Genomic DNA, 27,478 nt, shown 5'->3' on the forward strand with positions numbered 1-27,478 from the left:
AGAAATGGAATATTAGGGTCAGATTGGGGTGGTAAGAGAAGCAAGCACAGATAGAGGGAGTGATTCAATACAAGGATGCCCTTGAATTGTTTAACTTGAGGTTTCTAATGGGTTATTAAAATCTCCATCTCAGTTCTGTCTTGCTAGTCATTTCTCTGAGTGACCTGGATGAAGGTGGGTGCCAAGTCACAAACAGGCTACTTGTGGGCCACCTGTGCTTTGCTGGACCTGTGAGCTTTTGAAAAATTTTAAATAGAATCCTGCAGCATTTAACAATGAATAGATCTCTAGTAAAAATTCAGGTTCCCTTGTTTCTTACAGAAATTGTGAAGTTTCCCATATTCCCCATGATAAAAATCAGCTGGAGTTGAATAGAAGCTGTCTTTAGATGGAGCATTTGCTTGGCAATTTACCACAGTTCCCACCACACCCTGTTTCAAATCCAGTCTTCTTAGTCATGTATTTTGCTCGTGTGGATCTTTACACCCTCAATTTATGGGTCTCTTAATCACATTTGTGATATGTACACAGCTGGGAGAGATTGTGATTTCCTTGCATTGCAGACTGGGGGAACAAATCATCTTCGAGAACTAGGCAACAGTGCTCAAGAAGGATACTATAGTAGAATTTTGGGACAAATGTGTTCAGTATACTGAACCTATACTTTCTTATTTATTTTTCATAAAAATACCATAAAGAGAATATTGTTCCCATTCTGTAGGTGTGGAAAATGAGTTCTGAGGTTAAGGAGTTACTTAAGTTTACAGAACTTGAAGAAGACAGTAAGAATTCAGACCTAGATCTGTCGTAGTCCTAAATCATGTTTTTCTCAAATCACTCTGAATAAGTATTATAACTGGCATTTGTTCTAAATACTCAGCAGTATACTTACAGGATTAGGGAAGTCTTTGATAAAAATATTTGTGATAAACACTTATGGAGTTATAATAAATTGAGCTTATTGCATCAACTCAAATGGGCTATTTCTACAAAAAAAATCACTGGCTTGTTTTTGGTCTGCATTAGTTGATGGACTATATTCACTGTGAGAGAATAAGTATACTGTTTCATGTGTACACCATTTGGACTACTGGTCTCTGCCTATAGTATATAGAAAAAGTAGAGCTTGTTCAGGAATAAGTGATACAGATGGTGAAAATACTCAGGATCAAGGCATGTGAGAAACTGCTGGGAGAATGGGAAGAGGTTTCAGTTAAGGCTTTTATTTTCAAGTGCCTGGACCCAACCTAAATTGGCTTAAGCAAAAATGGGAATTTATTGGCACATAGCTGAAAAGTCTGTGATATACGAACCCTGGAGGAGCACAAATAATTTCATTAGACGTGGTTAACAGTAAGAAGCTTATGTGGATAACAGCAAAATAGCCCTATATCTTCACTATAATAATACAGGAGGAAAGCAGGAGATGATGAAGCTAGAGAGGGAGGCAGCCCAGATACATGAATTTTTGAGGCTTGAATAAAGGTATACATATATTTCTATCTGTCCATCTATCCAGAGAATCTGAATCTCAATATTGTAGGGGATTTTAAATTTTAACTTTAACCATGTACCCAAAGATCACACTGCAAGAGAAAATACCCCAAGGATTTTCCATTCCTCTTGTAATAAAATCCAAGCTTTTTATTCTGGCCTGAGGAGTTGCATCCACTCTCAGGGAATGACATCTTTCTCCTTCAACTCAAGCACAATCCCTCCTCCTGTCTTCTTGTCCTTAATTCCTTGTGTCTGCTCCAAGATCATGTCAATAAATGGCTCCTCAGCTTCAAACTCATTCTCTTTAATGCCCTTTTTCTTTAATCTTATAAATGTGTCTTTTCTGCTGAAGGGAAACAAGACAAAACCAAGCCAAATCAACCAGCCAACCAAATGATGACAATAAGAATGACAGCAACAATAAATAAATACCCTACTTTCACTCAGACTTTCTCTGAAACTGTAGAGAAGATTTAGGATCATAGAATATGCAGCTATTTATGTCTTGCTAGTTTGGGATTATTTAATACATGACTGCTGGTGTATTAGTACTCCTCAGCTATGCAAAGTAAGTGTTCTAGTGTAGAACATAGAAGAGAAGTTCCTCATACTGGGAAAATTAGTGAAAATCACTGGTTCATAGAGTAAGAGATTATTTGACAGAGTCAAGTAAGTGGATGTTGAAATTATTATTGGAAGTGTTATTTAGTGAGTGAAATGATTAATCTAGAATATTTAGGTAACAACAGATTATAGCTTTGAAAATAAGTACATAGGAATGGACAAGGATGGATGTATCATTACCCACATGGAACAAAATACCAAATGATGATTAGAATTAAGATCATGACTTTTCAATGAAGATCATGTGTAGAAAACCATTCATGCTTATGCTTAGGGAAATGGAATTTGTTTCAGTCTTCTCCAGTGGTTTTGGTACTCAAGATTTCTTCACTGGCAGTTGTTACTTAACATGATCTCAATGAGATAAGAGATGAGCAAAGAAAGTGATAAGCCAGACCAAAGAAACTGCTTATATACTCTAGAATTTCCTTTATGTCCTAGATGTCAAAATGTGGTCTGTCTTCTGAAAAAAAAATCATACCTTAATGAGGAAATAACTTGATTTTAAAGACTCCATTAATCCTATCCCAAGACATTTTCTTGGTGTTTACCAATGAGTATAGACAGAAAACCTGTATCCTATTTTTGTCCAGAACAGTTTCAAGGTCATTTAAATTATTCCAATGCCTCAAATTCAAGAAAGTCTTAAAATGTTCTAATAAGTTTCTAGAATTAAATCAGTAAAATGAGTACACTAAGGACTCCCTTTAGTTTAAAAATTTACACTGACTAGGAGGTTTTTCTGATGTTGAAAGTTATATATTTTAGAGATTAAGTATTGTTGGCATTTTATTCCTTAACTTTTGACACAGTTTATACTTTTGGATATGTAAGACTTAGACCTGTTTTTTCAGGGAAGCTTCTTTTCTTTTTCTCCCCACCATACTCAACTCCCTATTCTACTCTCAAACCTTGCAAACTAAGTTTCTAGTCAACAATTCCCTGCATCTTTGGGAGCTATAGTGTATTCTCTTTTTCTAGATGTTACCAATAGTCAAATTTTACTGATTTGATTTTTTTGCTCATCTCTTTTTCTTTGCTGTTAGTCATTGGTGGGGCAGGTTGGGGGGAGGTGTTGTCCTTGTCCTTAAAGGGATTTTATTGTTATTAATGAATTGTTTTATAATTATTTACTATTTTGTCAAATTTGAGGACAGGGGCTGATTCTTACTCATATTTATTTCTAACATAGTTCCTGAATAAAGTAGACATTCAATAAATTTTGTCAAATTGATTGCATACATATCTCTAGATTCAAAGGGACTAGGGAAAGCATCTGTCCTTCTTTGTTTGGAACACTAACTAGAACAATGCCTTTCTAATTCTAATATATATTGTGTTCCATTTAAGACATTACAATAAAATATAGAAAAGAAGATGTGTACATTATGCAAAAAAGAAAAAAGGACCACAAAAAACCAATATACATGTGAAAAGATATTCTATCTCACAAATGGTTAAGGATGTACAGATTAGATTTTGGGGGGAGGCTTAAGCTTACAATAATTAAGAAGATTTATATCCATACTAGTAATAAAAGTTTGTCAAAAGGTGTGCCCTCACACATTGTTGTTGTGGGTCTAAGTTATAATCATTTATAATTTGGAACAGTGATCATTAAAATTTTTTTAAAAAATTGATTCAATGATTACACTACTGGGAATTTAACCCATAGAAATCCAAGTGCCATTATGGAAAGGTATTTGTGTAAGAATGATTATTGTGTCATGGTTTGTAACTAAAAGGGCGGGCCACCTGGGTGGCTCAGTGTTTGAGCATCTGCCTTTTGCTCAGGTCCTGGGGCCCTGGGATCGAGTCCCGCATCGGGCTCCCCATAGGGAGCCTGCTTCTCCCTGTGCCAGTGCCTCTGCCTCTCTCTGTGTGTCTCCCATGAATAAATAAATTAAATCTTTTAAAAAATTTAGAAATAAAAGAGAGAGAGGGAGAAAGAAAGAGAGAGAGTGGGAGAAAGAGAAAAAGCAACCTAAATGTTGATCTTACAGACAAATGGCTGAGTAACTATGATACATCGAAATCAGGTAACTACAAAAAAGTAATGATATAGATCATTGTTATTATCACATAGATCATAATAAGCAAAAAAAATCAAGATATAGAAAAACATATACTTTTATAAATGGAAATAAACACTAATGGAACACCTAATATTCCTATTATGATATTTTCAAACTAATCAAAACAGATATTTAAACCAGTTAAAACCAAAAGATTATAGCAGTGTAAAACCTGGGTTTCTTATGCACAGGACAGAGTCACCCATGTGAGCTTCAGGATTGCTCACTGAGACTGTGCTTTGGAGAGCAGAAAGCTCTGGCATCCAGCCAGAGGTTCATGGGTGTTTCTTCCAGTCTGGCGACTGCATTAAGAGCAAGGAGGGAGTCAGATCCTCAGAGATAGCAGTATTTCTCTCTTTTATACTTCCTAGTTCTCAGTTGTTTAGCAAACTGTCTCTTACTTATTTAAGATATGTTCTGAACTTGGATCAGAAATTGACATTTCAGTTGAAGTTTGCTTATGCTCAGATATTTTTTTTTACCTTACTCATTAAAATATCAGCAACAATCCTAAATTCCAAAAGAAAAACAAACAAGCTTCAAACAGCAAGACATCAGTATCTGAAAAATTTTGTTAGTACTAGTTTGTCCCAGGGTAAATCAGTATAGATGTAGAAACTATATCCATATATCCTAAGGTGGATTATTGGTTTTGTTATTAAGACGATTTATAAAGACTATTTTCTTCTTAGTGAAATATCTGGATATATGAGACAAAATTTACTTTTGACTCGCCTTTTTCAGGTAATTGCCTCCATTCTACATCATCTGTGGAACATAATCAGGGTTATCCTTATTGTAGGCATAGTCATCTGCAGTATTTTGTTGTGAAAGTCAGGGCAAGCAGGTAAGTAATGCAAGGCATCAAATAGCACTGAAAAATAAGCTTGAAAAGGAATTTTAAAAATAGATAAAATGCAATTAGATTACTTTAGTTAATTTCATAGCTTTGGAGATCTGAACTGGATTAACCATACTGCAGTGTTCTAATGACCTGTGACCAATGACAGGAGTATGGAATTGGGTAAAGTTTCTATGACAAGGCATCTTTCTCCAAGACTAACAGCCACAACATTAAGGTCTAAAAGCCTCCTCCAGGGTCTCAATGAAGTCCCTACTGCTTCTGAGAGAGGCTGTCTGATGGAACTGTTTCAAATTGCTCAATAGCCTTGCTAATCCTGCCTGTCTCCAATCACATACTCTGAATCCATATTTTTCTCACTGTGGTAAGCTTTCCAACTACTTTTTAGATAACCATACGTGATATTTGGAGTGGATTGATGCTTTTGTAATAGTAAAATGGTAAAACCATGCCTGAAATGTATGTCTTTGTGGATACCCTTAATTATTTCAATGGCAAAGAGAGAACATTTTATATTCAGAAAAAATATCCATTTACTTCTTGGGTGCTTTGTGAAACCATAGAGGAAAAAAAAATGAGATTACAGAAGAGATAGATACTTTTTCTGTGATGTTGATCATATTCCCTTACTTACATTCTTTCATAATTAATTGCTCTTAAAAATCTAAACTTTTTTGAAAAGAAGTTTCATTCATTTATTTGAGAGGGAGGAGGGGTAAAGGGCAGAGGGAGAGAGAGAGAATCCTCCAGCCGACTCCCCACTGAGCACTGAGCCTGAGGAGGGGTTGGACCAGGACCTTGAGATGATGACCTGAGTTGAAATCAAGAGGATGCTTAACTGACTGAGCCATCTAGGCACTCCTAAATTTCTTTTGAAATGCAGTTTTCAGCACTGCTATATCCATGTTCATTTTTTTAATTTAGATTCTAGTCTATACTTAATTCAAAGCTATAGAAACTCCACGAGCATGGCTGAAATAAAATAATTGTAGTATTATATTACTTAGCAACATTTTGTTCTGTAGACTTTCTTTTCCCCCTTGGGATTTCAGTACTTACTTGGAGAGTTTTAATCAACATTTATTTGTTTTTTCTTTTCTGGAATGACATTTTAAATACTTCTAAGATTTTAATTGGATAAGAGACATGAGTTCTACCTTTTTCTTTTTTGTATTTGTATGTTATACAGACATTATTTCAGTTTACTTACAATTAATACATAATTTATTACTATAAATTAATAATTAAAGGATAATTAATTAATATAATTAATAAATGAAGGATAACCCACAAGCTCACTATTTTAGATGATACTACTATTCAGATATTTACTATTTTTTTAATTGGTCTAAGGTAAATATTATTTTTGTACAATATATGAAAAGTGAATTTGACAAAGAGTATAAATAAGATGTTGTGTACACTTAAAAAGACCAAATATTTGAACAACTAAAAAACATGGGTATGAAAAGGAGTGATGTAACTATGTAGACTACATAGTATTCCTAGGGATCTATTAAAATCAGTCCAAGCAAATTCTAATATGAACATCCTATTAGCATTTGAATGAATTTTGAATATACTTGAAAACAAATTTATTTATTGAATTCTTGATTTCGCTCTTTTCAGCATTTCAAAATAAGTGACATCTTTATCCAATTAGTCCCGATTAATATATTTCTGTGCATTAATGTTGCTTATTTTTAATGTACTTGTGCTCAAAATATATATGTAGCGTTTAATAGTCAATTTTACAGATAACTTCTTTTTTTTCTCGTAGGGATAGATCGTCATTAAAAACTATCAATGTAACTGAAGCATCACTAGAGTTCTCAGATTTGGACTATGATGTTGAATATAATGCTTATGTAACAGCTAGCACCAGGTTTGGTGATGGGAAAATGAGAAGCAGTATCATTAACTTTCGAACACCCGAGGGAGGTGAGTTCTTTTGGATGTAGGTCAAGTAAAAGAATAACCTACTCAGAAAAAAAAAAAAAAAAGCTTTAAATATCAAAATGAATTAGTAAGCCTAATACCTGTCATCATTTTGGAGGCAAACTTGCTTTTTGGTCACTTCCTAGCTGTGTGATGTTCGGAAAGTTAATCTTTCTGTGCCTGTTTCCTATTTGTATTAATGGAAACAATATATACCTATTCTATAGGGTCCTTATAAAGATTAAATGAGTTTATATTTGTAGATGCACTCAGCACAGAACTTGACACTTAGTATGCATTTATGTATTTCCTAAATGAAACAAAATAAAATGCATGAAGTCAGCTCGCTACCTTTGTTCTCTAGTATTCAATTTCAAGATTCTAAGTTAAATTATAATTTCATATTATGTGTTTTATACTGGAAATTCGTTATGATGTTGTTTTCAAATACAGGGAGGTAGGCATGTTTTAGAGCTGGGATGGTGTTTTACGAGTAAGAAATCTATCTGTCAGCTGCCTGGATGTTGCATTGATACAGTGTAAGAGAGATGGTCCAATGAGCCTATGAATTTCATTTCTGACTTTTAATTAGCTGTTATTCCCAATTTAAATTTTCTTTTGAAAAATAATGCTCATCACTTATCAATGACAGGTAAAATTTAGAACATTTCAGACATCATTTGGAGCCACAAGTATAGTTTTTTGTTCAATTATTTGTTTTATAGCACCAAGTGATCCTCCCAAAGATGTTCATTATGCAAATCTCAGTTCTTCATCAATAATGCTCTTTTGGATGCCTCCTTCAAAACCTAATGGGATTATACAATATTATTCTGTTTATTACAGAAATACTTCGGGTACTTTTGTGCAGGTAAGACCTGAATTTTCTCCTGGTTCTTTATTTATAGTTCTTTATTTATAACCTTCAGTTTTATTGATGATGATATAGACTTAGCATGATAGAAAAATCATTTATCTTACACTGATAATTATGCATAGACATTTTATAAAACTCCCATTGACACTGAAAAAAATGTGGTGGAAATATGTCAGATACATTTTAATCTAGTTATGCATGTTCACACATTTCAAATGTATTGCTAACAATGAAGCTACCATCTATTTAAAAATCTGTATATAAATATGGCCCTTAATTCCACTTACCCAAGAAGTGTTGTCAAAGGAGTTGATGGCTTAATTTACCATCAATTATTTCTTAGCTAATTTTTTCCCCTTTTGTTTGTATACAGTATAAATAGTTTTCATGTTTGGATGTGTTTGCATATTTCTCTTCAATTTAAAAAAATTTCATCTGCTAGCAGGAGGGGTTGTTATTATTATTTAGCATTAGATGTAATAAAACCTCTAGGAATATGATTAACTAAAAGTATGCAGGGCTTTAGGGTCGCACAGTTTTCTCATGTGAATGATAATGGTTATGGAAATAGTTAAAATGCATTTCATTTAGAGAAGTATTTTCAATTTACTCAATAGAATTCCTTTATTTATCCAAACCAAATACTTTTTTTCAAACCAAATATTTTATAGAACTCTAATAGAAGAACATAGATAAGTCTTAGTAATTTTGAATTGTCCAGTTGTGTTTGTGACTGACATCATTAATTTAACCACTAGAGTTAGTTCTTGGAATCAGCAATCTCAGGAAGTAGAGCATGCTTTATTGTATTATTTGCCTTACTGTATCTATGATGCAATTTAGGTTTGATCAGTAGAGTCAGAGCAGAATTTTGCCAGCTGTCTCAGAACTAACCTAGCAGTGAATAAGAGAAAGTCAAGGTTGGTTTGTTTTTTACATTCTGCTCAAGGCCATCTAAGGGTGAGGGTTGAATAAGTGTGACTACTTAAGACTCCATGCCAAAGGAAAACTACTCTAATTCAAGACATGAAGGGCAGCCTGGGTGGCTCAGCGGTTTAGCGTCTGCCTTTGGCCAGTGATTCTGGAGACCTGGGATCGAGTCCCACGTCGGGCTCCCTGCATGGAGCCTGCTTCTCGCTCTGCCTGTGTCTCTGCCTCTCTCTCTCTCTCTCTTTCTGTGTCTCTCATGAATAAATAAATAAAATCTTTTTTAAAAAAAGACATGAAGATACAGATATATACATCATTATAGATGTAGATTTTTAAAACAAATACCTTAAGTGTGGAAGGAGAAGGAGGATCCTTTTTTCCCCTTCTATGTACCTTAAACGATTTTGCTATTCCTTTTTGTTCTACTCTATTTGGAGGAAAGAAATGGGATTGTTTACAAATTTACAACGTGTCTTTATGTCATGGAAGCCATTCAAATGCAGATTTTTCTTCTTTCAAGCATTTAACAGAAATATTGCAGAGTGGCGTCCATAGTTCTGAATCTTGGCAAAGATTTTGCCTCTGCACAGTTTACTTTATGACCTGTATATAAAAAATTCTGTTTTGGTTCTCTTGGTCGACATCTAAATAATGAAGTGTAAACATCTAACTACGGTTTCAACATGATCTTATGAGCCTATTTATTCAAACCTGGGTATATGATACCATCCCACTTACAATTCATCTATCTTAGAAAATGTAATCTTTTATTAAATAACCTTAAGAATGCTTTTAAGTGTGACAGCTGCAAGAGGGCACAGGCTAATGATGTGAAAACAGTTCTCATATTGCTCGGAGTTCATCTGTGCTTTAATTTGTTCCTCAAGTTAGTGTTAGATACAGCATCTTCACTTCCATATTTTCTATTTTGAGTTGGGAGAATAGAAGAAATCCTTGAGATAAAAATCATGTAGCAGAATAAGTGTATTGCTTTTTTCTTCCCCCTTCTCTTTCCCCTAGAACTGTGTAGAACACCTCAAGCATGGTACATCATAACCTGCTTTCCATTCCTGGTATCTGCTTACTTGTCTTAGCTCCTATACCATAGCAAATAACTTGAAGAAAAGGGTCATGTAACACTTATCTTTCCATCCCCTGAAGTCCTCCAGCACTGTATCATACATAGGTTTAGTGCTCAATATTTTTAGTTGAAGGAACATAAAATTATTATAATAGACCAACTTTATTTTTGGTTCTTAGTTATAATTATGGAGCATTTGAACTTGAAATGATTTTTTTCCTTCTTCTTACCTTAGGGAATTTAATCTCTCTGCTACCATTTGTTCTTTTTTCCATTGTTGTATATTTTGTTTAGTGTGTTAACTCTTCTACATTTTCATTTCTACCCACTTACGTCCTGTCTCCTCCTGTGCCTGACACAGTGTCTTACTATACTAAAAGAATGCTAAATGAATAGTGTACTGGTTGATTAATCAAATTTGGAAGGTTTCACTTGTAAATGCATTTACATAGTAAGTCTTAGATAATTAGAGCTGAAAGGTATTTTTTTTTTCCAAAAACAAATAAATGACTGAAGTAATCATCTGGATCATTGATCTAATTCCAAATTCATTACATGGCTATGCATGCTAAGTCACATATCATTAGGAATGGCTTCTGGTGATTCAAAATAATTCATCTCTGAATAGTCATCAAGGTAATAATCAGAATAAGTTCTATAACAAAGAAAAATTAAAATTTATACCAAAAAGCTACATTAATATATTTTTTCATTACATACTCATGACTTATTTATTTTATAGCTGGAAGTCTGTACCTTTTGATCACCTTCACCCATTTTGCCTATCCCTTCCCACCCTGCACCTCTGGCAACCATCAATCTGTTCTTTTTATCTGTATGTTCATGGTTTTGGATTTTTGTTTTAGATTCTACATTGAGTGGGATCATATGGTGTTTGTCTCTCTCCATCAGACATATTTCATTCAGCATTATGCCCTCACGGTTCATCCTTGTCGCAAATGGCAAGATTTCCTTCTTTTTAAATGGCTGACTAATTAATTACATTAATATTTTTAAGAGATCCTTCATATAAGCCAGTTATTCCCTGTATAAAATAGATATGTCAAAAGATATTAAAGTATACAGATCATATTTTATATGAGGTTGTTATATTGTTTTAACTTATCTATTCCTAAAGAAGCAACCACAAATTGAGGTAGATCTTTTATTGCACTCATTCTTCATAACCTCCCCCCAGCTCCACCAAAAACTGGCAAAAGGATCACAGAACTTTGCTGAATTTAATTTTTTATAGGACCAAATTATAAACTTTGGTCAAATTGGCTACCCTATGTTTTTCATTTAGATTGATTTATGAGAGAGAGAGAGAGAGAGAGAGAGAGAGCGCACGCATGAGCACAAGGGTGGGGAGAGGGACAGAGGAAGAGGGAGAGAAAGGGAGAGTCTCAAGCTGACTCTTTGCTGAGCGAGGAGCCTGATGTGGGGACTCATCCCAGGACCCTGAGATCATGACCTAAGCTGAAATCAAGGGTTGGATTCTTAACTGAGTGAGGCACCCAAGCCTCAAATTACCCTATGTTTTTCATTTAAATGAACTAATTATCATTTATTCTGTTTTTAGTTGTGTACTAGATATGATATTTTTTATGTGTTTCATGTTATGTAATGTTATGTAATGTAATGTTATGTAATCATCAAAATCTGTGAAGTAGAAATAGTTATTCCCATTTTATAGTTGAGACAGGAAAAGCTTTGAGTTTAGATGGTTTATTGAGGGCTATTCTGCTACAATTGAATTTCAGTTTATAGGATGCTCAAAGCTTTGTAAGGATTGGAATCATTGCGTTTTCTTGATGTAGGTGGACATTATTATTAAAACTTATTCATACTAATAGCCTACATAATTTTTAAGTCTATTGTCCATTTTAGAATTACTTTTCTTTAACTATGTGTTTTGTGTTTAAAATATGGTCAGAAATCGGAGAAGGACAAACATTATATGGGCTCATTCATTTGGAGAATATAAAAATTAGTGAAAGGAGAGAAAATGAGTGAAAATATCAGTGAGGATGACAAAACATTGGAGACACCTAACTCTGGGAAACTAACAAGGGGTAGTGGAAAGGGAGTTGGGAGGGGGGTTGGGGTGACTGGGTGACGGGCACTGATGGGGCATTTGATGGGATGAGCACTGGGTGTTATGCTATAGGTTGGCAAATTGAACTCCAGTGAAAAATGAATAAATAAATAAATTAATTAATTAAAATAAAATAAAATATGGTCAGAAAGGAAATGATTGCATAAATTAATTCCCTAACCTTGAAGAAATGCCTTAGGACAAATATAACTAGGAGTCAGGCAAAAGATTTTAAAGTTGCTCTTACTCTGCATATAAGAAAGAAAATGCATCTAACTGACTTCCCAGTTCTCCCCATGATAATAGAAAAAAAAGCCCCTTTAAAGATGAATAATAACCATTTGAGTTGACAGAGAGAGGTGAACACTTTCATAATTTCTTCATTAACAGGATGAAAAAATAAAAGTTCTTATAATACTCATAAACTTATTCAAAAATATATGGTCAGTGTTTTGAAAAATACTTGAATGTTTTCTAAGAAAAATTGATACTGGGATGCCTGGGTGGCTCAGTGGTTGAGCATCTGCCTTCAGCTCAGGGTGTGATCCCAGGGTCCTGGGATCGAGTCTCACATCAGGCTCCCTGTAGGGATCCTGCTTCTCCCTCAGCCTATGTCTCTGCCTTCACTCTGTGTCTCTCATGAATAAATAAATAAAATCTTTAAAAAAAAAAGAGAGAAAAGGAAAACTGACACTGATCAGTATAGTTATAGCATTTTCCGTTGCTCACTGAACATTCTTCATAAGCTGGGAGCTTCTACTCTGCTATTTTGTATGTTAATTTTATGATTAAAAATTACTATCATCCATTCTTCTTTTAGTACAACATATTTCCAGTTTAATTATTGCACTAAAATTTTCTATGTTGATTTTTCTCAAAAATTGACCTTAAAATAATAAGAGACAACTAATTCATGGATAATAATTATATTGAAATGTTCATGTATATTAAAACTATATTCTAAACAATTAAAACAATATGTTTATTTTTCAGAATTTTACACTCGATGAAGTAACCAATGACTTTGACAATATGACCGTATCTGCAATAATAGATGAACTGGCAATATTCAGCTACTATACATTTTGGGTAACAGCAAGTACTTCAGTTGGAAATGGGAATAAAAGCAGTGACATAGTTGACGTATATACAGATCAAGACAGTACGTAAACAAAAAGCATTTATTAATCTTTGATAGGATTAATTTTAAACTTTATTTCAGATCCTTTTTTCTATTTGTATGTATTGCTAGTAAAATCTGTAATTTATTTAGGAACATTTAACTAGTTATTATAGAAGTTTGAAAATGCATTTGATGTAGCTATAAAATTATTACAATGATAACAGCCTTATCTATTCATAAAAACTGCTACCATTCATGAAAACTGTCACTTTTGTTGCTTCAAAGGATGTCACAGCCATGCAGTTATAAGCTGGAAGAAGAAAGAAGTAGAAAACCACTGTTGTATACGTGGATGGGTTTTCCAATACTTAATATTCTTGTCCCTTTGCTTTAGGAACTACCTTAAAAAAAAATCTAGCAACTTCTTTCCATTTCAGCCTTTGAATACACATAGGACTCTATACAGCATCTTTGTTCTTACTGTGATTTTGACTCATATGACCGAAATACCTTTACTTTATTAACCTCAGAAGTTTCTTCTATGCAGCTTCAGCAGTATCCTGTTTGTGCTGAGTATTCAGAAAAACATAATGATTGAAGTACTTGATTTTTTTTAGGTTTCAGCTTCAAGAATACAGTGATGCATAAATCATTGCCTATTTCTTCTTCTTGTTTCTGGTGTCGATTTATTTCTTAAGGACTAGTCTCATATTGAGAAATGATATTGACCTAAACTTCTGCTGAGAGTAAGATTCCATGTTTATTGTCTTAAGATTGTAAACTGACAGACATTAAAAGTGGGAGTAAATGCTTTCCTTGTTAGAACAACCTTTTGGATAGTTTACACATTGAGCAACAGAATAAGATACGAAAAAAAAAAACGTGCAAACATGTGCTTGCAGAGTCTCTAGCAAAGTGTTTCAGTGCAGTATGTGGTCAGTGTCATTTCAAACATTCTGTAAATGCAGATCTCTCCCCATATTTTCACCAATCTATAAATTTTATCAGTGACTCTTAACAGCACCACATAAACACTGTGCACTGTTCCAGGTGAGAAGTCCTAGATGTGGTATATGTTTAATAAAGATAATCTTTAGAAGAAAGAAAATTAAACTATTGTTGGAACAATATAAATTATCAAATACTTAAATATCTGAGTATATAAACAGTCATACATGTATATATATGCACAGATTATCTCCATATTGTAGGAAAGAAAAGACAAGAGAATACTATATAAAAAAATTCTCACACATATTAAAGATGACAGGGTTTTTTATATTTTGAATCATTTTTAATATAATTACTTTGTAATGTTATTTTATAATAGGTGGTATTTACTATATCTGCATTTAAACAACATAAGAGCTGATAATGTTAAAGATGCCATTTCAACAATTACCCTTGGTTTGTGAATCTACTTAAATTTTACTTAGGGTGACTGATAATTTTTATATTTTGCACATTACCTACCATAGTACCTGAAGGGTTTGTTGGAAACCTAACTTACGAGTCCATTTCGTCAACTGCAATAAATGTAAGCTGGAGCCCACCATCTCAACCAAATGGTCTAGTCTTCTACTATGTTTCTCTGAGCTTACAGCAGACTCCTCGCCACGTGAGACCACTTCTTGTTACGTATGAGAGAAGCATGTATTTTGATAATCTGGAAAAATATGCTGATTATATATTAAAAATCACTCCATCAACAGAAAAGGGATTCTCTGATACCTATACTGCCCAGCTACACATCAAAACTGAGGAAGATGGTAGGCTGGACCCTTTTATTGCCTTTTAAGCAGATTGTTGCTGTTCTCTTATTTATATTGCTTTCTGATAGATAACATTATTCTTATAATTATATTGAATCTGTTGTTTCTCAAATAATTAGCCTTTCAATAAACATAAAGTTTTTTAAATTAAAATAATTATCTGCTAATAAACTTAAGCCCCATGATTATCAAGACCTCTTCTTTTTAATGCTAATTCAATTTTTTTTCATTTAATATTCTTTTTTTCTTTTATAGTCCCAGAAACTTCACCAATAATCAACACTTTTAAAAACCTTTCCTCTACCTCAGTTCTTTTATCCTGGGATCCCCCAGTAAAGCCAAATGGTGCAATAATAAGTTATGATTTAACTTTACAAGGACCAAATGAAAATTATTCTTTCATTACCTCTGATAACTATCTAATATTGGAAGAGCTTTCACCATTTACATTATATAGTTTTTTTGCTGCTGCAAGAACTGTAAAAGGACTTGGTCCTTCCAGTACTCTTTTCTTTTACACAGATGAGTCAGGTAAGCCCGAATCCATACCTCTTCAAATGATTTCACTGTTGCAGCTCTGTCTTTTTAAGGAACAGCATGGAAATTGAAAGGATATTCAATTTTCTATTTGTAACAGGCTTACAGCTATTCATCTACTTTGCTGATTTTTTTTTTTTTTTTTTTTTTTTTTAGTTCAAGCTTCAGAATGAAGTGCTTGTTTAAAACTACTTTGGAACTACTGAGTTCCCAGTATAATAACGTAATTACTGATGCTATTTATTTCTGAAGTTAAAACATGATCATTTTAGAAATCTTTCTTAACTAGTATCTTCAAGAAGCTAAAGTCAAAATGATATTTTTATGCTAAAAATGTTATGAATATGTTTTATAATGTGTTTTCCTGCAGTGCCTTTAGCACCTCCTCAAAATTTGACTTTAATCAACTATACTTCAGACTTTGTATGGCTGAAATGGAACCCAAGTCCTGTTCCAGGCGGTCTTGTTAAAATATATAGTTTAAAAATTCATGAACATGAAACTGATACTGTATTTTATAAGGTAGGTTGATTATAATAGTATATGTTAATTTCAAAAATTCTAAAATTGAATTAAAATCTTTTGACTTGCAGGGGAAAATGGATAGCTTTAAATTAAACAAGGATCATCTTTTTAAATAATCTTTTTTCCCTACAATTTAAGGATGTTTTTGGAAAACACAGAAAGCATTTGTCAGATATGGAAGCTGAATGCTTTGCAGAGCAATTTACTTAGAATTCACAACTTCTAGATACGAGTTAAGAAATAATTGCATGATTTTGTTAATGCTGGAAAGTATATGACAATTTTTTTCAGACTATTTAAAAACTGTTATTATCTTACATGCAATATATTTCTATTTATTGTTAAGATAGATAACAAGTGAGTGTTTTTAACTTTTCAGAAAAGATTTATACTGGACTACTGGACATCTTCCCTGATAGAATATAATCCCACACTAATTGGTCTCTTAATATATATCATTATTATTTTCTTTTCAATGCTAATTAGTCTGCAACACTAAATACCCTTTTCCTCCTCCATTTTTAGGTTCCAGAATCAGTGAAAAATATCCAAAGAACTGATATAACAAAGAATCTCAAATATAGTTGTATGATTTTTAGCATTTAGTTGCCAAAATATGTTTTATCATTGGCATTTATTTAAGAAAATATTTTTATTTTTTTTCCAAAGGCAAGTGAAGTACTGGAATGCTCTTCTTTAGTTACATCAAGAAGAGTGAAAAACTCTGCAGTTAACATTGTTCCCCAATATTATATGCATTACAATTTATTGCTGATGGTAAATCATTTTCATGGTGTAGGTAGCTTACAAAGTGAATAGTAAAAAGCAAAAGCAACTGTTAAGGTTATGTCATAAAGAACATCGGCTTTCTTTCCTGAAATCAAGATATTATCTTAAAATCTGATAGGCTGAGTAGAATTTGAATTCTTCTACTCCGTAAATGTGAAATATCTTCCCCAGAAGTGTGAAATTCTGTTAATGATGCTAAGTCTCTAGCCCTCTAATATCTATCCTCAGTCTAATCTTAACATCTTCCCGTTTCTTGTTTGCTTTATCTGTATGGGTCATTGGGAAATGGACATCAAAAAGGAAAACGCAATCATTTTCTTACTGCAATCACATTTTGAGACTTAATGTGCTACATTATGGCAGTTACTTCACCTCTTCTGACTGAGCTTCTTCAAGTGCAAAAGGAGATCTATAAAGATTGCATACATTAAAAAGTGAGGATTATAAGGGGAAAATCTGTATCCAGCATTTAGAATAATCTTTAGCACATGATAAATGTGTTAGCCTCGTTGTCATTGAACTCAGTTTAAAAGATTAAAAAAAAAAAAAACCATCCAGCACTGTCTTGGCACTAAGTATGAAAGGATGGTATACCTTTACTTGAATATGAGAATAAGTTTTATTCTAAGATTTTTTAGATATCTTGATTTTTCAGTAGAAATGCTATAGTTAAAATTGTGCTTGTAGCAAACATATAATCTTAATACCATAAAGTATTAAATTTACAACTTGTAAGGTATAGTTTTTCTCTAAAATTTACTACATATAGTTACTCCTTTTTACATTCGTTTTCTCTTCTGTCGATTTTCATAGTCTTCTTTTCTTTTTTTAGTATTTATTTTTGAGAGAGAGTACATGTGCCTGAGCATGAGGAGAGGGGAAGAAACAGACCCCTTGCTGAGGTGGAGCCCAGGGGCTCAATTTCAGGACCCTGAGATCATGACCTAAGCAAAAACCAAAAGTCAGCGCTTAACTGACTGAGCCCCCTAGGCACTCTTTCAGAGTCTAATTTTTAAGTTCCTTTACCCCTACTTCATGCCTCCTTTTTTTTTTTTTTCCTGTCTGAGTTGATTTTCCTACTTTCCTTTCTGTGTCTTCCTTTGCCTCTTTCTACTTCTTTTTCTTTTTAGCTTTTTATCTTTTTAAAATTATATGTGGGTTTATGGAAGCAGAATATTTCCAAAACCACCTCAAATGTTCCCATCGTCACAGTCGATTCAATGTGATCGAGATAAGTGAAATCCAAGTCTACTCATAACTTGGGTCATTAACATATATGGAGAGAAATTGTTTATTCAGTAAAACGTTCTGTTTAAATGTTTAGAAATATTCCTCACTCATGTCTCCCTCTTACAATTTACTCATGTAAGTCACTATCCAGTAAACTGCTCACTTTTTTATTATAATCTCAGTCATTTCTCTGGGTATGAGCCCTTCCTAATCCAAATTAAAATTTACCTGAGTTGTGTTTAATTCCTTCTCGGTAAACATTTGTTTAGAGATTTCTTTAAAAAAAAAAAAGATTTTATTTACTTACTCGTAAGAGACGCAGATGGAGATGCAGGCTCCCTGCAGGGAACCTGATGCTGAACTCAATCTCGGGACTCCAGGATCAAAAATCTAAAAGAATGTACTTCACAATACCAATAGTAGTATCTCTAAATATTGGCATCATGGGTAAATATTTCCTTTAAGTTCTTTCTTTGTGACACTTAGTAGTGATTCATGGTTACTTTTGTGAACAGGGAAGAAAGAAAGATAATTTCAAAAGGGGGAAAAAGATTTATTAGCTATGGCACTCTTTACAAATCTATGTCAGTTTTTCCCAATAGTTGACAGCAGATGCCAAACCACTGAGACAGCCAGGTGTCACTGTGTAGAGATTTCTTTGATTCATATAAAAATTCCTTGATGACAAGAACCATATACCTCTTATATATGTATCTTTAAAATCTCCTGGTTATCTAACACCATGCTTTATAAATAATAAGCATGAAAGAATGACAGGAAATACTGTAATACGGTGAGTCCCTGCAGTATACGAATGACTTGGAATATTAATTTGAAATATGACTTAATTTAAAATGTGATTAAACTGTAAGTGGCCTGTGAGTATTCTTGATAAATTTCTATTACTGAGATTTTTTTTTTTTTTTTTTTTTTTTTTACTGAGATGTTTAATAAAGAAATCAAAGTGGTTTGTATTTTGGATCGGATAATATGCGGTATTTTAAAAATTATACCATCATAGGAGGTTGTCTTCTCTTTCCATGAGGATAACAGATTAGTTTTAACTAATGTCTCAGTTTTAACAATAGTCTTTAAATGAAGACTTTATACTTAATGGTAAGTTTTTCTATGAGAAAGCATATCTTTCCTTGAGCAGCTGTAGCTATTCATTTTTTTCACTTTCCTAAGAGATTGGGTAAAATTAGGAATTTAGGAGTGGTCTGAGAAAACTTGTAATTTAAGCTTCATGAGAGTAGGGGTTTTGTTTTATTAACTGTATATTCCCAATGCCTGGCATGAAGTAGCTGACAAATAAATTAATTTACATAGAATGTTACCGAGTATTAAACAATGACTCTAGATGAATTCAAGGAAAATCTAATATCGCTGACTACACGTAAGTTTGATTTAAATTGGGCACTCCAATTTTTGAAAATTTGAAGGAAGTAATAAGCGTATTAATCCAAGCACGTGTTAGGGAGACAAAATAAAAACAAAATACTCTAGTGTTAAAAAGAAATTAAAAACATGGCCATTATGAGATTCTTCAGGGTTGAGAGAGTGCCTAGTTCATCCTAGATCATCATCTGAGAACACCCTGTGGCACACACACACACACAAATGTTTAATGTATGTTTTAACTGAAAATACACTTATTAAACGTAGAATGCATAACTTCAATATAATAAAATATTTCTTCTAGTTAACAAATTTTTAGTCATGCATTGTGACAAATAATTCTTTTCTGCTTTTCAGAACATTTCAGGTGTTCAAACTGAAGCCCAACTTTTTGGACTGGAACCAGTCAGCACTTATTCTATCAGCGTATCTGCCTTTACAAAAGTCGGAAATGGCAATCAATTTAGTAATGTAGTAAAATTCACAACTCAAGAATCAGGTGAGACACAAGTTTTTGATCCTAAAATGTTTCAGTTTGTATTGAACACTTTCCCCTTCTTTTTGGTTTATGTGATAAAGGATTATTATTTAATAATGCTTTTAAAGAGAAGTTGAATTTCAGTGCTTTAACAGTAGGCTGGAAGCAAATATATATATATTTGCATGAAGTTTTTCCTTTTGAACTAAGGACATTGAAATAAAGGAATAGTTTAGGAACAGAGCAGTTTTCTAGATATCTGTGAAAATTGCCTAATTTTTTTTTATAAAAAATTGTATCTAAATTCCAGTTAGTTAACATACAGTGTGATATTAGTTTCAAGTGTACAGTAAGGTGATTCAGGACTTCTGTATATCACCTTATGCTCATCTCAAGTACACTCCTTAATCCCCATCACCTATTTAACCCATCCCCCACACACTTCCCCTCTGCTAACCCTCAGTTCTCTATAAGTAAGAGTCTGTTTCTTGCTTTGCCTCTCTCCCCATTTTTATTTCCCTCTGCTTATTTGTTTTGTTTCTTAAATTCTCAGTATCAACTGAGACAGCTAGGGTTGGGGGGAAGGAGGAGAAACAAGCCAGTAGTCACTTTTAACAAGTTGTTTTATATTTCCATGAAGTGATACTGATTTTTTTTTTAAGAAGATGTATTGTGACACGTGAGGGCCACTGGTCAGTATGTAAGCTTCACTTTCCTATAGGCCATTTGTAACATGTGGAGGGGATTATGAAGACTATGAAATACTCCTGATCTAATTAAACAGCTTACCTACATGTCACCTGTGTGCCATAGCTCCCCCTTGTTTGTGTACTGGATAGTTTTCATTTATGATCTATTTAATAGATGGCTGAGAAATGCACTTTCCTTCTCTCAACTGGACCATACATTTAGAGGCACCTCTTCCTCACTTTTTTTTTTAATCAATGATTATTGAATGAGCACAAGATCTTACTCTAGTTATCTTTTCTCTGTACCTTGAGATGTATTTTCTCTTACTTTAGTGAATCTCTAAATTGAAACTGGAGAGCACTTATTGATACATTAATCATTTTTGCATGCATTTGTGAATATCTGAGACTTTTTTTTCCATAGCATTCCTGTAAGACAGGCTAAGAAAACAGTATTTATTGTGGATAAAAGTACATGCTTTGAAGTCAGAGTGTCTGTGTTTGAATCCAAGCTCCATGACTTAGTAGCTATATAACTGCAAAGACTTATGACTCCTCTGAGCCTCTATGTTCTTAACTGAAAAGAAACACATATTAGCAGTAGCCACCTATAAGGTTGTTGTGGAAAATATTTGAAAAGATCCACATAAAGCTCCTATTAGTATGTTGGATGCACATTTAGTGCTCAAAAAAGAAAATATTACTGTTGCCCCATTCTCCTTTACAGATGAAGAAACCATGATTCAGGAAGTTTAGATTTAAAAGGTCTGAAAAAATCAGTGAAGAAGTTGAACTAGCACTTCAGTTTCTGACCTCTAGTGAAGGGTGGACATAACTATAGGAAATGGGTGTATTTTAAATGATAATTTATATACAAATGCTAAACCTATAAAGAAGAAAAGCATTTTAACAATACACATGTATCAGTTTAGTAAAAATCAAGGCTAATCTTGTAGACAGTAATCCAATAAATATTTTTATAAATAAAATAAAATTACTGCATAAAATTCTATGCCTTGATTGCTTAAATAGTTTTTTTCAACTTAAAGATTAAATATCAGCTGGTTGATTTTCAATTTACAGAATCAGTGAAATAGTCACAAAAATCTTTTTTTATAAACTCAAGCAAAGTATCAACTGCTTCTTAAATTATTTTATGAAAATATTATTACGTTTTTGAAAATAAGGAAGCAAATAATATTTAATTGCCAGAACCCTAGAGCATTTGAGAAATGGTCTTTTCTTTAATTTTAAATGCCACAGATTCCTTAAGCAGTCTCCTTCAGTTCTGACGCCTTTACTTTACAGAGGAAGAATTTGTAAAGATAAATTTAGGTCAGAGGAGAGAACTTTAGACAAATCAAAGATTAACTCGAGTATTGTTTAAATAACTATGTTTTGCATAATGACAGCAAGTTGTTTCACTACTTGTTTATCATCCACAAATTGACTATATGCAAATTTACCTTCTAGCATCCTGTTTTTACTAAATTAGGAAAAGCTATGCTGACATTAGGGGATGTTAACTAACTGGACATTTCCTTGGGAAGTAGCCAATCTCTCCAATCTGCAGTCACTTTTGTGTGTGGTGCCAGGTACACCAGGTATAGTAGACCTTTGAGAAATTGGGTTACTTCCAAGTAAATTCATGGAAGTTCTAGGAAAAACACTGGAACTGAATTAGAACCTGGGACTGATTTAAATATTCCCTCCAATGATTTTTAAAAAGACACTGAGAGATCAGTTCTTCACAATTTTTCCAAAGAAGCCTACCAATTGTAAAAACAAGATCCCTAAACTGATTGCAAGTTTCCTAGTACTGTTGTTGTGGGAATTCTCCACCTTTAGCACTCGTGGTTCTTGGTCATGCCTCTTTTGAAGAATGAAGAGATGGACCAGATGAAGGGTGGTGGGCAGTAAAGCAGTTTATTGAGCAATAGTACAAAGCTCCAGGAGAGGGAGGGGACCCGAGAGGATTGCCCTCGAGGTTTCTAAGTTTAGGGTTTTTTTATGAGCTCTTTTGCAGAACTATCTTAAGCAACCAGGGTGTGCCGAGTTGTGCCAACCAGGGCTTTGATCACAGTCTACCTATTAGGTTAATATCAATGTGCTGATGGTAATTTTTTTGCCTGGTATCTGGGGGCTTATGTCTTAACTGCCCCTTGCCCATAATATTGACAAATGCTTTGTGGTTGTCTTATTTTAGGATGTTTTGCAGAAGCCATTTCTGCAAAGGCTACAAAGCAGAAAGTTAGTGTGTTCCTATCCAAGCTGCAAAACTGGATGTTGGTGCTGTTTTATCTTAGCTGGCCCTGACTACCTAACTCCAAACACGGTTAGGCCCAGATGTACCACATCATGGAGGTATCTACATCTATGTCTTGCATTAAAAGGTTCCATAGAAAAAGTATCGGTAAGACTGCTCCTTTCTGTTTAAGAGAGAAAATGAGTAGGCTACAACCACTGCCTGAGTTTGAGGCTGTCCAATTAGCTACTTTTAAGGATTTGAGGATGATAGGTGCTTGGGCCCTAGGAAAATATTCAGTGATTGTCTCAGTATTGTAAGGATTAACATAATAGCCTAGAAAATGAGCCAACTGCCATTTGATTTAGTTTATGTCAACTTATTGAGCACACATTGCAAGGCTGTCATATTAAATTTTTATTTGGTCTCAACTCCTTAACATGATTTTATCTAGCAATCACACATTGAAATCATTTACTAGATGTATGTAAATTTTAACTTTGGGCATTTGTTTGTCTTTTAAGTTCCAGATGTTGTACAGAACATACAGTGTATGGCAACTAGCTGGCGGTCAGCTTTAGTGAAGTGGGATCCACCAAAAAAGGCAAATGGAATAATTACACATTATCTGGTAACAGTTGAAAGGAATTCTACAAAAGTCTCTCCCCAAAATCATATGTATACTTTCATGAAACTTCTTGCCAATACCTCATATGTCTTTAAAATAAGAGCTTCAACCTCAGCAGGTGAAGGTGATGAAAAAACATGCAACATCAGCACACTACCCGAAGCAGGTAACTATTGTGAAACATATAATTAATCTGAAACAGGTAATTTACCTGAAAAAGGTACCTAACCTGAAACAAGTCATTGTTTGTGGCCTGTGTCAGACATTTGTCGATACCATCCATAATCTTTTTTCTTTCACATTTTTATTTAAATTCCAGTTAAGAGTCAATGTAATATTAGTTTTAGTTGTAGAATTCAGTGATTCATCATTTACATGCAACACCCGGTGCTCATCACAAGTGCTCTCCTTAATAACCCATCATCCATTTAATCTATACCCCTGCCTGTCTCCCTCCCAGCAACCCTCAGTTTGGTCTCTTTAATCAAGAGTTTGTTTTCTGGTTTGCCTCTCTCTCTCTCTTTTCTTTTTTTTCTCCTCTGTTAATCTAGGTTTGTTTTTGTTTTTGTTTTTTAGGATTTTATTTATTTGAGAGAGAGAGAGCTGGGAAAGGGGCAGAGGGAGAAGGAGAAGCAGGCTCCCTGCTGAGCAGGGACCCTGACATGGGGCTCCATCCCAGGACCCCTGGACTATGACCCAAGCAAGCTGAGGGCTGCCGCTTAACCGACTGAGCCACCCAGGGGCCCCTGTTCATCTGTTTTGTTTCTTAAATTTCACATATGAGTGAATTCATATGGTATTTGTCCTTATGGCACATTTATCTAATGATATGGAAGAAATATTTAAGAATGTAACACACACATTTTTATGACATGTGTTACCTGAGTACCAGCCATGTAGTACATTGACCCCTCTCCACAACATTAGGAGGTTAAAAGGAGGAAAAAAGAGAAAATCTGCTCTACTGTGTTTCCACAAATATGTATTTCTTATTATCCAAATTGAGTTTATCAAATTATGCTTTATCATAATTTAAAATATGGAATAAACATGTAAGCATTTTGATATTTATCCCTTTTTTGATTTTTCTTTTTTTAATTAAGTTCAATTATCCAACATATAGTACATAATTAGTTTCAGATGTAGAGGTCAGTAGTTCATCAGTTGCATAGAATATCCAGTGCTCATTACATCAAGTGCCCTCCTTAATGCCCATCACCCAGTTACCCCATCCCCCACCCACCTCCCCTCCAGCAACCCTTAGTTTGTTTCCTATAGTTAAGAGACTCTCAGTTTGTCTCCCTCTCTGATTTCTTCCCATTTTCCCTCCTTTCCCCTATGATCCTCTGCACTGTTTTTTATATTCCACATATGCATGAAACCATATTATAATTCTTTCTCTGATCGACTTATTTCCCTCAGCATAATACCCTCCAGTTCCATCCACATCAATGTAAATGGTAAGATTTCATCCTTTCTGATGGCTGAGTAATATTCCATATATATATATATGGATATATATCACATATATATTATATTATATCCATATTATACATCAACAGCTGAATGGGTAAAGAAGATGTAATATATATGTGTGTGTGTGTATATATATATATATATACATATATATATATATACACATCTTGGCTCTTTCCACAGTTTGGCTATTGTGAACATTGCTGCTGTAAACATTGGGATATAGTTTTGATCACTACTTTTGTATCTTTGGGATAAATACCTAGTGGTACAGTTGCTGGGTTGTAGGGTAGCTCTATTTTTAACTTCTTGAGGTACCTCCATACTGTTTCCAGAGTGGCTGCACCAGCTTGTATTCCCACCAGCAGTGCAAGAGGGTTCCCCTTTCTCTGCATCCTCACCAACATTTGTTGTTTCCTGACTTGTCAATTTTAGCCATTCTGATGGGTGTGAGGTGGTATCTCATTTTTTACTTAATTGATTTTATAGAATTCTAGATGCGATGCTTTCCTGAATTCCATAGCTGCCAAACTCTTTCATCTATTCCTTTTCCTATATATCAGCCCTTATCTTGTATATTATTTGAACAAAAACATCCAGTTCACTAAGCTCTAGTCCACAAAGAAGAAACCTCTTGCCCTCTCTGACACTGGTCAGACCTACGTCATAATCTCCTTCATCCTTCTACCTTCTCCAGTATTGTACCTGCTTATAAACATAAGTCTGATTCCTTCCTGATGATGCCACTTCCCCGGAAGTCCTCTCTAATAGAGGCTGTGGGTAATAGCATAATTGTTTACTTCTGGCACATCCAGATCTGTTACCTTGGAAACATCTTTTAATTCCTTCCTCCTTTTGAAATCAGCATCACCCAATTTTACTCTACTTCTCTGTCCTTGAGGTAGTAAACCACAGAGCTTTGAGACATGGTGTACCTTCTCCCTGGTTTCCTCATCCTAATCAGCACCCTTTTCTTCTTATGCTTCTGATGCAACACTTCTTTAGATTCCAGTGGTCTCCATGTTCAGCTGGAATGAATGCTTTTCAGCAACACCTATCTCTTGCTCCTTCTATCTCAAGCCATGCCATTGTGACTCATCTTCCAGGGGCTTCCCAACTCTGAGAGGATTTCACTGTTTTCATCAGAGACTGGCTGATGAACAGTGGTATTAAAAAAAAAACAACAGAAATGGTTTACCTATATTAGCTATAAATTTGCCTTTTCTAACTCTCCTCGCTGCTCCATAATCTTCTATATATCCTTTGTTTATACTTTGTCAATTTTCCATAGGAGAATCTTGCTTTCATTTTGAACAGTATCATCTGTAAATGATGTGACTATTCATTTTATTAAAATCAGTGATCCTGACTTGACCTCCTTCAATATTTAAAGATTTTAAATCTTTATTTATGCTCTCAAGATAGCTTCTCAGGGACATCATTACCTTCCTCTTTTCAGGAATCTAGCGTCTTATGTTTGTTTCAATATCATATGTTTTCTAGAACATTACTCCATCAGTTCATTCTACTTTCTCCTGCATTTTCCCTCTCTCTCTCTCTCTCTCTCTCTGTGTCTCTCACAAACACACACACATACACACGCACACACACACAAATGCACATAGGTAAATTGTTAGAAAATTTCAGCTGAAGGACTAGTTGGTGTATCAATCCTAACATGCAGATTTGGGTACTTGAAGCATAGAGATAAGAATGAAAGGCACAAAGTGAAGGAGATGGCCCAGGATACTCCAAATGTTTTACTTTTTCTTGTTTAGAAAATGCACCCAGAATTGATCACGAATGAAAATCTGGCTTCTATTTAGCTTTTCATTCTTATGTTTCTCCACTACATTTCCTCATTTAGCTGATGCCTCTAGCCAAACGTCATTTTTCAGTACATTAGATTTCATGTGTTCAATTCAAAGAACATTTATTAAGCTGTTGCTACTTGCTATGGGTAATAATTGATTAGATTCTCTGTTTTTAAACCTACTCAACACTTTCTCATGATCAAATTGCTTTGCTCCCTGAAGCTATATTGTCCTTTTCCTTTTCTATGTCACACAAAATTGTATTCATTCTTAAAAGCCCAATTTAAGTGTGTGTGTGTGTGTGTGTGTGTATGTGTGTGTGTATTTTAAATTCTTCAATGGCATGCTAAGCTTTAAAGCCACAGATTCCTGGACTTCACTCCAGACTTGCTGAATCATAGCCTCAAGAGGTGATGCCCAGCTCTGTACTTTTAAGCATCTCTCTAGGTGATCTGATTCTCTGTAAATTTGGGGAAGTATTGGAGTAGATTACCCATGAGCTTTGATGGTGATAGCAGTGAGAATAAGCAGTATGAGAAATCTCTAGAAAGGAGTGATAGGCATTTCCCTAGTAGGTAGGGAGCAGACCATTGCTATTCAGCGTCTGGCAGAAGGAAATATAGTCAAATCCAGGCAGATGGTCTGCATCAGGTGGTCTAGGATGAGGTAAAATGGCCTTGATCATTGGACAGAAGTTTAGTCTCAGAGAACTGGACAAAAAGGACAGGCCAACAATTCTGAGATAAATGAGAGGTTCAAGACTGAAAACAAGGCAGAAGATTCGTTAGAGAG

General features: G+C 34.2%; 1 protein-coding gene across 3 annotated transcripts in view; it reads left to right on the forward strand.

Annotated features, from left to right (window-relative positions):
- The window catches only part of PTPRQ (protein tyrosine phosphatase receptor type Q), a 246,333-nt gene that overhangs the window by 108,609 nt on the left and 110,246 nt on the right, over positions 1–27,478 (forward strand). For 2 of the 3 annotated variants that reach the window (XM_077845626.1, XM_077845628.1), the window contains 8 exons: positions 6,839–6,999; positions 7,722–7,867; positions 12,976–13,144; positions 14,584–14,874; positions 15,133–15,408; positions 15,785–15,936; positions 19,714–19,855; positions 23,293–23,562. In XM_077845626.1, coding sequence (XP_077701752.1) covers positions 6,839–6,999; positions 7,722–7,867; positions 12,976–13,144; positions 14,584–14,874; positions 15,133–15,408; positions 15,785–15,936; positions 19,714–19,855; positions 23,293–23,562 — 1,607 coding nt within the window. The remainder of the gene's footprint in view (positions 1–6,838; positions 7,000–7,721; positions 7,868–12,975; positions 13,145–14,583; positions 14,875–15,132; positions 15,409–15,784; positions 15,937–19,713; positions 19,856–23,292; positions 23,563–27,478) is intronic. The other variant, XM_077845627.1, reaches the window with a different exon arrangement.

Source organism: Canis aureus, chromosome 13 (genome assembly GCF_053574225.1).
Source record: "Canis aureus isolate CA01 chromosome 13, VMU_Caureus_v.1.0, whole genome shotgun sequence".
NCBI classification, from domain to species: Eukaryota; Metazoa; Chordata; class Mammalia; order Carnivora; family Canidae; genus Canis; species Canis aureus.